We start from the raw sequence: 13,154 nt of genomic DNA on the forward strand, positions 1-13,154 counted from the left end.
TTAGATTTTCTCTTTCCATGGTAACTGTGACAAATTCGAACAGGTGACAGTATACATTTAAGGATGGAGTTTCTATGATCTTAATGTCATGGTTCCAAAAATATGAAAATAAGCTCAGTAAATGCAAAAATGATTATAGTATTCAAATCTGCAAAACCTAGACCTTTGAAATATAGCAAAAGTATTCCTACTGAGTTCCAGATACAGGATTGTTCAAGCCAAGTTGATCAAATGACTAATATAAAAATGAATTAAATAAATGTAAACATCAGTCAAAAGTTAAAGTACTTGCTTGTGGAAACTTGATTTTGGTGCAGATTTCTGTTTGCTCAAACCTATTCATTCACAGAATTAATTTGAAAATGATCAAAATTTATCAAGCAAATGGTTAAAAATTCAAAACTATGAAAGTACCTAACATTTACTTAATATATATTTGAAAAGGGATTTAGATACAATTTTGTTTAACCAAAGTTTTTAGAATGACTGATATGTAAATGAGCTATACAAATCTTAAAAATCTTCAAAAATTATAAACTCAAAAAGACTACTGGCCATAACGTTTTGAAATTTGGTAGGTTTATTTCTAAATTTTGATGCAAATTTAACTCTTTGAGTGCCAAAGTCAATTTTTGTCACCTTTATAAAATACATTCTAGTAATTTTTTTGCCAAATTTTGATAAAAAAACTGTAGCAAATAAAATATGATGGCTGTTTGGTCCAAAATTGTCAAGAAAATTACAGAAAAATTTGCAAAAACTGGTAAAATGTACAAAAATTTTGGTGGGAAAAATTGCGGCTCTCAAAGGGTTAAATGTGTGTCTCCCAAGATGATAAGATGACTTAGTATGCAAATGAGCAAAACTCTACATCCTCAATATTCCATTTCTATGACAGTAAAAGTTGGTAGAGATATCTGCATATTTGTTGAAATCAAAGCTGAATATGTCAAGTGAATGAAATGTAGAAAATCGGTTGATAAGTGTGAATTCATATACTTACCAACCCTATAGGAATTGTAAACTATAGAAATATTCAGGTTTTGATTCAAATTTAGGGTATTCAAATGAAATTGATTGGGATGAGTAATGTGCAAGTGAGCAAAATAAATCATGAAAAGTGTGTCTAAATGCTACCCCCCCCCCCCCCCCCCCCCCCCCCCAGTAGTCACTCTTGAAATTCTGTATTTGCTAAAGGTGTCAGTAATCTACAAGTTTTTTTTTTGGACAAAGTTTAAGTAATAACTGATATTGGAATGAATCAAATAGGTGATCAAACAGCTTGTACATACCTCACAAACTAATTAATGGCCGTAATACTGCGTCAGAATGCTCTGATTGAAAACTTTTCTAAGTGAAGAAAAAAGTACAATTTTATAGAATTTCTCTTTAATGTTTGTGGTATTTTTACATACAAACATACAACATGAAATTTTCACTTCTAATATAACTAAGTTCCTCACTCAGTCGCTGAGTCACTGTAATTTACTATTTCTGCAACGGGGATAAAGTAAGAAATGACAACCAGGGCTAGACAATCATTTGACACGGATCTAACAATTACAAAAAAACAAACAAAAAAGAACAACAATGGCTCTACGATTTATATAGATGACCTAATTTTGCAAACGATTCGTTCCAGGTGGCACCGCTTCACCGGTAGGCTGTCAAAATAGGCCATAAAATAGCAATAGACTTAGGGGGCGTACTCTGTTCACGTGATCTCTGAGGTCGCTTCGCCATCTTGGTTTCGTAGCTCGGTCCAATGGTGGTTTGAGGTCAAAACATCGAGATTTACGGCAAAAATTTTAACAGTCTGAAGAAAAAGGTGGTAGACAGGTTGCCATTATGTCTGGACAGAGTGTGATGGACCGCGTTACGGCGGCAAAGCATACAGTTACCGGTTCTGGACTGGCAAAGTCAGTTTGTAAAGCGACGACTGAAGAGATCATGGGCCCCAAAAAGAAGCATTTAGATTGTGAGTACCGTGAGAGGGAACATTTTCTGCCTTGAGTAAATATTTAGATGTTTTCATATAATAACTGGCCATAAAAGGTGGTAAATATTCTTGAGAGTATGGTATATTTGTGACAGTTCGCACCCAGTATAACCAAGAGAAGATAGGGGGCGTTGCAATGACCCCTGTCTGTCGCATGCATACCAACAGTAATACGGTGTTCATGTTAATTTCAACTACTACACACCCGACATAATGGAGCCACGTGGAAAAATTTTCCATGATAAACTTTGTTGCAGTTTCATTCTGCCGAATGTAGACTCTCTTTAATAGGGTGTCTTCTTTTAAAACAAGTCATGCTTTACGATTTGTTTTGAATGTCAGATATGGCATTAACTTCCCCATAGAGAATTATTGACTGGTTAGGCTTGCCATCGGCCATCGTTGACATATCGTCGCCATCGTTTCAGATTAATTTTAATATTAAAGGGCTTATAGCCTTCCGTACATGTCATTTTTCTTCCGAAATATCCGAAAGTAACACACACCTTGTTCTTCGTGTGTCTCTAGGCTACGGTTTACATAAAGTATTAAGTTTGAATACTAAACGTGCATGACTGTTGGCAAGATATCTTGCACATTTGATGGCCTTCAGACGTTTTCTCGACACAAGCCTAGGATGTGATTCATCTGAATGCTTTGAATAACAACAGAGAAGTGATGACACTGCCTCCGTTCAGAAAGAACAAACATATCACTATTGATCATGGAAATTACATACCACCTTATAAACTTAAATGTATTGTTTGACAAGTAACAATTATTCTGTAATACTGTACTATCTCACTTACTACCTCCATGCTAGATCCCAAATCATCTACTTTACTTCAGTGAATTTAACTTGCTTCAGTGAAAAACAAAACGATGTGTTAAAAATGACATGTACTTCATAACCCCCCCTTGAGTTAAAAAAGTTGTGTGATTTTGTTAGTTAACATGGTAAAATTGTTTTATATTCCAGGGCATAATAATAATAATTATATTTGAAAGATCTCTTTAAATTGATTGTTGTTAAACTACAACTTCAATGAATATTTGATAATATTCCAGATTTGGTTTAAAATATGCTTCAACCCCCCCCCCCCCCCCCCCCCTCCCCCTTCCGTTTTTTGTGTCTACCACATTTAAAAATTGAAGAATAAAAAAGATCACATTTAAATATTTAAATACACACCATTCATTCCTTATCTACATATAAAATTTTAATCATTTCAATCAGGAAGTTTTGATCTTTGCTTCAAAATTGCCACAACTTGTTATTTTCAAAAGTCAGTATCTTACAGTTTACATGTACCTACAGCTTTCATAACATTGATTTGGTAGAACATTGTTGTTCTATATTGAAGGGAAAAACAGACCAATGTACCGTTACTGATTTGATAAATAGCAAAGAAATTTGAAGTACGTCTCTGTTTGATGTAAAAAGAAGCAAAGTCACACAAACAGAATGTAACTAGTATGAAGCAACAAATAATAATTGCTAAATAGGTGAATAACTTCCATAAGTGTGATGTCATCATGAATTAATATGTGTCACCATCGCATCCATTGATGCCAAGTCACATGTGAGAGAAAATCTATGTATATCTATTTATTATATGTGAAATGTCAAGGTAATATTTTTGTGTGAAAAATTTGATTCCTGCCTGTCTTTGCCAGATGTGATTACTAAGAACCAACAGATCTCTAAGAAATGTGTTCAATAAGTATGCACTCTGCCCTTTTGACATTTATTTGTTATGTCTGTTACTGTGTTAGTTATCCATATTGCATGCATTGTATGGTAGTAGAACATCGCATATAGTTATGTTGTAGTTACGTTTGAATGTAAAGTCACCCCAAAGCTTCATTCTGATGATATAGTATTGGTGTGCATTCCTAGAGTGAAGTTGAAATTTGTCACCTTGCATCTCCCTATCAAACTGTACCTTGTACTGCAACAATCCGAAATCCCACTTGTAAAAATATGGTTCTCAGAGGGCAGAGTGCCCCTACACAGAGGGATAGTGGAATGGTGCTCCACTGGGATATTGTAGAAAATGGCACAGGAAGAGAGTAATTTGAGTGATTTTTTCATATTTCATGGCATCTCAAAATGTTAGCAGAAAGATGGAAAATACTCTACGGTAAATAATAGTGACCACACTGGTTTCACACATGTCAGTTTTGCCACAGTCAACTTTGATCTTTTTAATGATAGAAATAACTTTTCAAAGTACATGACAAAGTGATGCAAGATGACAATTGACATATATTTGTATGTTAAAAAATTATGTTACAGTTTGGGAATTTCAGAGTGCCAAAAATAGTGCAGGAATGTACAGTGTAAGTTATTTACATGGTTAAATATTTGCAGTACTTCCCATGGACTAAAAGCAGTGTGTAGAAAAACATTTTATGTTCATACATGAATATTCAGAGATAATATTTTATATCAAACAGCATATTGGTAAATTTCATTTGGTATCTGATTGTTCGACACCAGTTGGATCATGTTTTACAAATGCTGTCTTACTGTTTTGTCACTCAATTTGCTGTTGCACTTGTTTTAATTCACCATTTTATAATTGAAGATATGAAAAGCAATCTCAATCTCATTCCTTGAAACTATTGACTTATTCAAAATACAAATATGTGTATATATAAACCTGATATGTTAATGACTTGTGGAGTGTGATTGCTGATTGATTGATTGACGTAATTTATTCACAATTCAATCAGTGGTCACCCACAATTTAATCAGTGGTCACCATGAGGAAGAATTTCATTAAAAATTACCAGGATATTGGCTTCTCTTCTCCTTCTGTGTTGCTTAGGGTTCAGTTTGACTAGAATACTTTTTAGGTTAAAACTATCACATTTGTACAGCTTATGTATCACTGTGATGTCTGGTATATGTGATTATGTCAGCAGATAGGTGTGACTGGTACTTAATGTTTACACTATGGTAAACACAATATTTCCTGAAGGGATGAGGTCTTGCCTTCAACTTTACTTGATGTGTTGTTGTGTTAAACTGATTTTGAGTGTGTAACATTGGTTTGTTTTGTGCAATGTCTTCATTCCTTGTTCTGTCAGTATAGTGTATATTTATACAGATCTGTGTATAGTAGATGTACTTTTTACAGTAGATCTATACAGATCAGCATACAGTAGATCTATACAGGTCTGTATACAGTAGATCTATACAGGTCTGTATACAGTAGATCTATACAGGTCTGTATACAGTAGATCTATACAGGTCTGTATACAGTAGATCTATACAGGTCTGTATACAGTAGATCTATACAGGTCTGTATACAGTCGATCTATACAGGTCTGTATACAGTCGATCTATACAGGTCTGTATACAGTCGATCTATACAGGTCTGTATACAGTCGATCTATACAGGTCTGTATACAGTAGATCTATACAGGTCTGTATACAGTAGATCTATACAGGTCTGTATACAGTAGATCTATACAGGTCTGTATACAGTAGATCTATACAGGTCTGTATACAGTAGATCTATACAGGTCTGTATACAGTAGATCCATACAGAAGACTGATCAGTATTTACTCATATGGTGAAGTTCAAGTCCCGGATGGAGTGTAATACATTACAATAGAATAAATGTCTAATTGTGGTGTATAGCAAACCTAGTCTTTGAGGTCAATGATCTGTAACAAACTGAGTTATAGATCCTTCTATTCAAGACAAGGTTGTATATGTACCCAGCTGTTGCTAGTAGGCCTGAGATACACTGTTTTTATTTTAACTTTCATAAAGTATACAATGGAATACTACATATTCCAACAATATTCCAGCATTGTGTTCTTTGTATCACTATGGTTAAATATTGGTTCATGTTAAATGCATCTATGCATACATGTTACCAATTAAACATTATAAATGAAAGTACAGTGGTGACTGCAACATGTTCAAAAACAAACCACTACCAATGTCAAATCAGGAAACGGCAATTAATTCAGTAGTTTGAATACAACTTTGGTGAATGTCACAAACCAGGACAAAGATGGTCCTGATTATTTATCTTCAAACCAATGTTCAAACTTAAACACAACATCCAAGTATTGTTAAGTGTAGAATTTACATTGAGAGACAGTTGATCACCCGTAAAAAAAAAAACTTTGTAAAAATCCCTATTTGCTGTACCTTGCCCTGAATTTGTACTGTAAATGGATGTTTTGATATTCTGCTGTTCAAATTGAAGAAAAAAACAATGTCCCTAACACTTTTTCAAAATCAGGCAGAAGTACTGAAAACCATGTTTACTTTTGCAGGGTAAATATGTTGGCAAATGCAAACATCAAAAAGTAATTGCTGACCATCACTGTCTATTTGTTCTCAATTTATTGTGACGTACAAGTACAAAAAATGTGTTTTGATCCAGCTTACTTTCAGCTAGAGATGTACTGCATATTGCTAGAACACTACACCAAACTCACAAGGAGTGATGTTATCAAAGTCAATAAAAGATAGTTATCAAGCCCACACATTGGCCATTCTTGTATACCACCAGTGTCTGTGTGATAATTTTGGAAGTCCTTTACAAATTCTGTGCTGTTCAGTAATATTTCTCCAAAATCTAAGCCAGTGCAAATGCTGTTACAGCTGCCCAATTCTGCTGGTTGCTGGTGTCTAATGGAAAGACTCCAGATGTAGGTAATCAATATTGAAGATCATCAGTGCTTTAGTATCTGTACCACAACTATGTGTGTGTTAAACTATCACTGTATTTTGTTGTGCATGGGCAATTTTACCTGATGGCGTAATTGCATGTGGTGGTTGCACTAGAACAGTGAATGAATAAATGAATGAATGAATAATAATAATAATAATAATTCTGATAAACTTTGTTTAAACGAAAGCCGATAACTTGTTCAGTCAGTAAGCTGATCTTCTGTGAGGTAGACAAAATCAATTAGATGGTAAAGTAAGTAAACTTTATAAAGTGTGTTTAATTTGCAAAAAAATAATGTGTGGACTATTTCACACATGCACTACACAAAGTCATTCAGGACAAACTAGTGGTACCGTAGTCTGTGAAAGGTGGTCATTTGAGGACAAAGTAGTGGTACCGTAGTCTGTGAAAGGTGGTCATTTGAGGACAAAGTAGTGGTACCGTAGTCTGTGAAAGGTGGTCATTTGAGGACAAAGTAGTGGTACCGTAGTCTGTGAAAGGTGGTCATTTTAGGACAAAGTAGTGGTACCGTAGTCTGTGAAAGGTGGTCATTTGTTGCCAAAACGAAAACAGACAATTAACACATTGATAAGAGCGATATGTGTGTTTGTGTGTGACATAAAAACAGCATTGAAGTGACCTGATAAAATTTACGTGTACATGTACTATGTTGTACGCAGATTGGCAAATAAATTACAATCTTTTATTGCTTGCAATTCTTTTGATGTGGTAAAAGATCAAAAAAGTGCAATTTCTACTGAACTTGCATTGTGCTGCATTGATAAAGTACAACAGTTTACAGATAGGTACTGTACATATAGGTTACATTTATGTGTTTGCTCAGTCCAAATATTACATTGTCAATTGTCATGAAAATTTTCATTTCATTTCATTTCATTTTATTGCCAATTACAGAGTGTATGTTGTACAGGTTGAGACAGTTACATGTAAGAGATAAAAATGGCAATAGGAGTCAAAAAATAGCTTTTCGCTATTGAATTTGACTCCGACATCAAATTGATAGAATGCAGGTCTACACGTCATATCAAACCAATCTCTTTAATAGTACTATCTAACCCCATTGTAGACTATGCATCGTGACCTCTCTCCTTTTACCATTGACATACATATTAGTGCCGTCTGTGTAAGCAATCCAGCACAGCCAGGCTATGCATTATTGCTGAGTCATACTATGACTACTACATGCATCATAAATATGTGTTATAAATGTCTAATTCAAATTTTCATTATACTTGCTGACTTGCAAAGGTTTTACAAGGTAATTTAACACTACAGTCCAATAGATCAGTTGAGTTTATGAGCATTTCTTTATCCAAATTAGGAATCTTAACAGTATCAAAGTTTTGGAAGATGGTTCAAGATTCGTACAATTTTTCATATTGTATTTATATTCTGGGAAATAATTTGATACATATCTTGAAATGTTATGCATACGTGTACATGAATTGGACACACTATCTTACATCAAATTTTGGCAGTTTTAATTTTCTGAAATCAGACTCATCAACTTAGGAAACTGACGTATTATGGTGAAATGTACACATTACCATTTAGATTTATAGGTTTGTTTTATGATTCAAATTGAAGTTGAATCTAGTTTTGTGTACATGTACCATCACTCTGTCAATTTTCAATTTCTTCAAAACATGTTCAAAACTTAGAATAATTCATTTGCATCAAGCTTAATATGAAAACATTTTACCATAACTACTTTGAGGAGACACTCTAGTCTTCTCAGAAAATATTCAAGAAGTCAATGTGAAACAAACCAGTTGATGTTTGACTTTAAAAATCATATGCTATGTTATAACACTGGCTGTACAGACACTTGTGTTTGATGCACTAAACTGCATGCTATGCTACAACAGTAGCTATAAACTGTATGATATGCTACAACAGAAGCTATAAAGTATATCATGATATGCTATAACAGTAGCTGTGCAGACACTTGTGTGTGATATTATGAACCATATGCTACATCACGGTCCCTCTATAGGGACCGTGGCTACATGTATGGCATGCTAGTAGTAGTATAACAGCGGCTTTGCAGACCAATTTGTCCACAATGTAGTTGTTTATATTTGATGTAGAGGTATGTATGTGACAGGTTAACTGTTATTTCCTCCATAGTTCTCTGCAATTTTGACATTAGTACAAGATTTCATAGCAAATATTTAGACATAGTAAACATTTAGACACTGATATTACTGATATAATGTTAGTAGATATTTTTAGACCAAGGTTTACCTAGTTAGGTTATGTAGCTGATTTGAGATGAAAATTAATGCAGTTAATTGAATTATGGTGTGTCGAATCAATACTGCATTGCACAAGGATGAAAAGAGTGGAAAACAGTACACTCAGCCATGAAACTGTCACATTGGCATAATAGAGAACCTTTGATGTATATTGGCTTGAATGTTAGATAGGGTGATGCAGTTCTGTGAAGCGTAGACAGATACTAATAAGTGTCATGTGTTTTTTCAGTACTTCACCGTGACTTAATCATCAGTTAATGTTTATCACTCTTCTTGTAGTGTGGGTTTGATGTAATGTAAGGTGTTTAGGAGTTAGACACGATAATGATGTAAGGAGTTTAAGGAGGATGAGGGATAATAATAGGGTTGTTACAGCGGAGGCGACTGGAAACTGGACACCCAATTTGCAAATTACCCAGCTGTATTGCTGGCCATATAGTGAATTCACTTGGTAATTAGCAAGCGACTTTGGTAACTTGTCAGCGATATCGTTTTTCATTTCAGTCAGGTGCAGGTCGTGACCCCCTGCTTGCACAAAGTGTCTACACTTTGTGCAAGCAGGGGGTATGTTGCCATAAAGCTTATCTGGGTTTGTATAATTCAGTGTAGGGGTGGCTGCTTGTTGCTTCATGGGATTCAAAATGAATAAAGATAATAATAATATCTGGAATAATATCATACAGTGGAGCCAAAGTAAACCCACTCAATAAAGATATTTCATCAAGCTACATTTGGTCTCATTTACTGCTCTCTGAATTTCAACAAAATCTCCATCATGTTCATGAACTGTAAGTGTTGTGTTATGAATGAGTGGTTTCTTCCAAATAGAACAGCCAATGATTGGATATGACTTTTTGGCGGCAAAACTTCAGAGGCCGATGATCAGTCAAAACAATGTGTCCCGGGCAGACAGTGTGTCTGGGGAAATTGAAAACAACTGCACTGCAGACAGTCTGTCTGGGAAATTAAAAACAGCTGCACTGATCTTCATATGTAACTAACAAGACACTGTGATAAGGTCAAAATATATACAAGAAAATTTGTTTGGTCTGCAGAGGATAAATTACAGTGACACCAGTTTTTTCCTTTGATTATGGTATAGGTAGGACAAATAAGTTGTCTGAATAGACTAGTGCATGGACCAGTGCGTGGTAATGTTATCTCAATCTTCACCACAGAGTGCCAATCATCAACTCTCATTTATAACCCTTGGAAGAGCTGGTTTTTCATTTGTACAAACAGAATTTCTGACTGCATCAAGTTGGCTTAATCAACAGTAAAGTGGCCTCCAAAGTTGCAGTGTCTCTATAGTTCAAAGTTACATGTATTAGCCGAAATGATAACTTCTCCTGAACCTCACTTTAAACTCGTTTGGGTTGTTTGGGTGTAAACTGAAACCACGAATGAGGCCAGACAAAGAGTCTCCACATGACTACACCCACTCAGAAGGGAACCAGCTGCACTATTTGGAAGAACCACTCATTTACTTGAAATCGACACAAACAAAAATAATTTTATTGAAATTCAGAGAGCAGTAAATGAGATCACAAGTGTAGATTGAAAAATTATCTTTATTTCAGTAGTGTAGTATATTATATCCCCATTATATCAACACAAATATCATAATTATTTTTATTCATTTTGAATCCCATGAAGCAACAAGCAGCCACCCCTATACTGAATTATACAAACCCAGATAAACTTTGCGGCAACTACGCCCTGCTTGCACAAAGTGTCTGCACCTGACTGAAATGAAAAACGATATCGCTGGCAAGTTAACAAAGTCCCTCGCTAATTACCAAGTGAATTCGCTATATGGTCAGCAATACAGCTGGTAATTTGCAAATTGGGTGTCCCATTTCCAGTCGCCTCCGCTGTAAATTCCTGATGAAAGACATACATGTAATCTGTTGTCAAGGTAGAGTCTCAAATACACAAGGGAAAAGAAAATTGAATCAGTTTGGTTTCATTTTGGTTTTCATGGCTTTTCTTTCAGCTTATCACTGTAATGCATGTCAAATTGTGTTTGACAGTAGTTTTTTACCTTCTCGTGTCTATTTATAGACAGAGAAGGTATTAGAGTTGAAAACCAATATGCTGCTGTCAAGAACTTCCGTCTGTCAAGACTTCCGTCTGTCAAGATCCGTGGACGTCATGCCATTGTGATGGGTCATATCATAAACTGGTGGGGGTGTTCATGGCTCAGGTTGAGGTGTGGGAGAACGATTTTGAGCTATGACAAAAATCAAAAGGGACTTAGTGGCATAGCCACAGTGTTAAGCCTTTCTCCAAGGTTCTTAGTTGACTACAATCTACTGTATTACAGACTACTGAGCTGACGTTAGGGGTACTCACTTTGTGTTTGCTCACTCTGTGAGCGCTAGTGTTTGGTACTGAGTTGCGTGGATATCCCCTCATGGCCTCACGTGATCTGGGCCTGTTGCATAATCTGCAGAGATGATCATATGCCTCCGAGTCTGAAAACTGTCATTGTGTAAGCCTGTCGGCATTTTCCTTGCATTTTTTCTCATTTAATTTTGCAAACTATCGGCGAGTACCTCAATATTTCAAGATAACCCTTTCTTCCCAATCGTTTCCTGGAGTTTCAGAGTCATATGAACGAAAATGAGTGAAAGTTTTAGACAGGAAAATCGGACGTCGGCCATGTTCAATGTTTACAGTACAATCAGAAGTTTACGTGGAGGAATTAACCAACAAACACAGGAGTGTTCATGATGCCCGCCCTCTAGAGGCAGACCCTCCTATATGAAGTACCACATTTGATGCTTGTGGAAAGCTTGACCACACAATGGAGCATTTAAACTTTTAGAAAATGACAAACTGAATAAGAAGGTATTCAGAAAATGTCAAATACTGAGGAAAAATGCGCAAATATTCAAAATAAACAGGTTAACTGATTGGTCAGCTATAAAAAACAATGAAAATGTTTATGATCAAAAGTTTTTGAGATGCGCACATTTAACAAATACAGAAATTATTAACATTATAAATATAAGACCAAACTATTTTTGCAGGGATGGGGCAGGTTGGAAATGAGGGGTGAGAGACAAAGGCATTCCTATTGCTGCATGTGGATGCAGCCACACCATTTCATTTACAGCATACTTATTCACTGTGTTGTGTTCAAGTTCCATATTGTACTGACTGTTATACAAGGATAACATAAGCAAATCAAATCAAATTAGAAAAGGATCAATGCTGTTGTGTGGATTTTGCTGAACATGGCTGATATTTCGCCCTATATATTTGGTATCCAGCAAAGGCATATTTTGATGTAAAGTCAAAATTAACACTACATTGCTGACAATATATTTTACCGTTTCTGCATGAATTTTTCTTTTTTAAATTATAGTATATTAGTACTTCAAACAGATTAAAAGTTATCGTGATGTCAACCCATAATTTTACATCACAAAGACTGTAATTCTGCCAATTTTTTTTGTTTTTCAGTCATTTTATAAATTTTGCACTGCACAAGATGATTGAACAAATTGCAATGTTTGAATTTGTAAACTCAAAGAATAAAAATCCTTTGGCATGCACAAATTAAATTATTTTTTGAAAAGAAATTTACTCTTAAACACTTTTAGCATATATTCTTTACACGGTCATGTATTTCAAGGAAAATATGCCTATTAAAAACAGTAATTTCTTCACTTTCAATTTTTTTCAATACTATGACAATTATCAGCCATGAGGTTATACAAACACAAGACCAGATAAGCGTTTTTCATCATTTCCACAGGACTCTTTGGAAAATCCATTAAAAACAGTTAAAAGTGACTGGAAATGATCACTTGGTATACATTTAATTTACAGATGCCAGGTTGTGTATTTCACATGCACTCAGGTCAGTAAGGAAGTGCGTCATTACTATTTTGGACTGTTAATTCTTATTTCTGAATTGTTTAACTTTTTTCCACATTGAACTATCTTTAGGCAGTTTATACTGTAGCTTAGAATTTTTTGATTGATGTATTTAATCATCTTTTGGGTTCTTTGGGTCCATATCCCACCTCATGCCCCTACATCATCAACTATTTTCTATTAGATCAGAATCAGTCATTCAAACAAAATAGCAGCAGTAGTGTACTGGCAGTAAAACAATAGTGTGTCATTGTGTATTTGTGCACTACATCAATCTCCATGTA

At 35.0% G+C, this 13,154-nt stretch overlaps 1 protein-coding gene across 31 annotated transcripts in view; it reads left to right on the top strand.

Moving 5' to 3' along the window:
* Window positions 1-1,705: 1,705 nt before the first annotated feature.
* LOC139142621 (phosphatidylinositol-binding clathrin assembly protein LAP-like) overlaps window positions 1,706-13,154 on the top strand; it is a 63,285-nt gene continuing 51,836 nt past the window's right edge. For 25 of the 31 annotated variants that reach the window (XM_070712630.1, XM_070712635.1, XM_070712632.1 and 22 more), the window contains exon 1: window positions 1,706-1,978. In XM_070712630.1, the coding sequence (XP_070568731.1) occupies window positions 1,849-1,978 (130 nt within the window). In that variant the 5' untranslated portion in view covers window positions 1,706-1,848. The remainder of the gene's footprint in view (window positions 1,979-13,154) is intronic. The other 6 variants (XM_070712633.1, XM_070712644.1, XM_070712654.1 and 3 more) reach the window with 2 other exon arrangements.

This window comes from Ptychodera flava, chromosome 10, assembly GCF_041260155.1.
Source record: "Ptychodera flava strain L36383 chromosome 10, AS_Pfla_20210202, whole genome shotgun sequence".
NCBI classification, from domain to species: domain Eukaryota; kingdom Metazoa; phylum Hemichordata; class Enteropneusta; family Ptychoderidae; genus Ptychodera; species Ptychodera flava.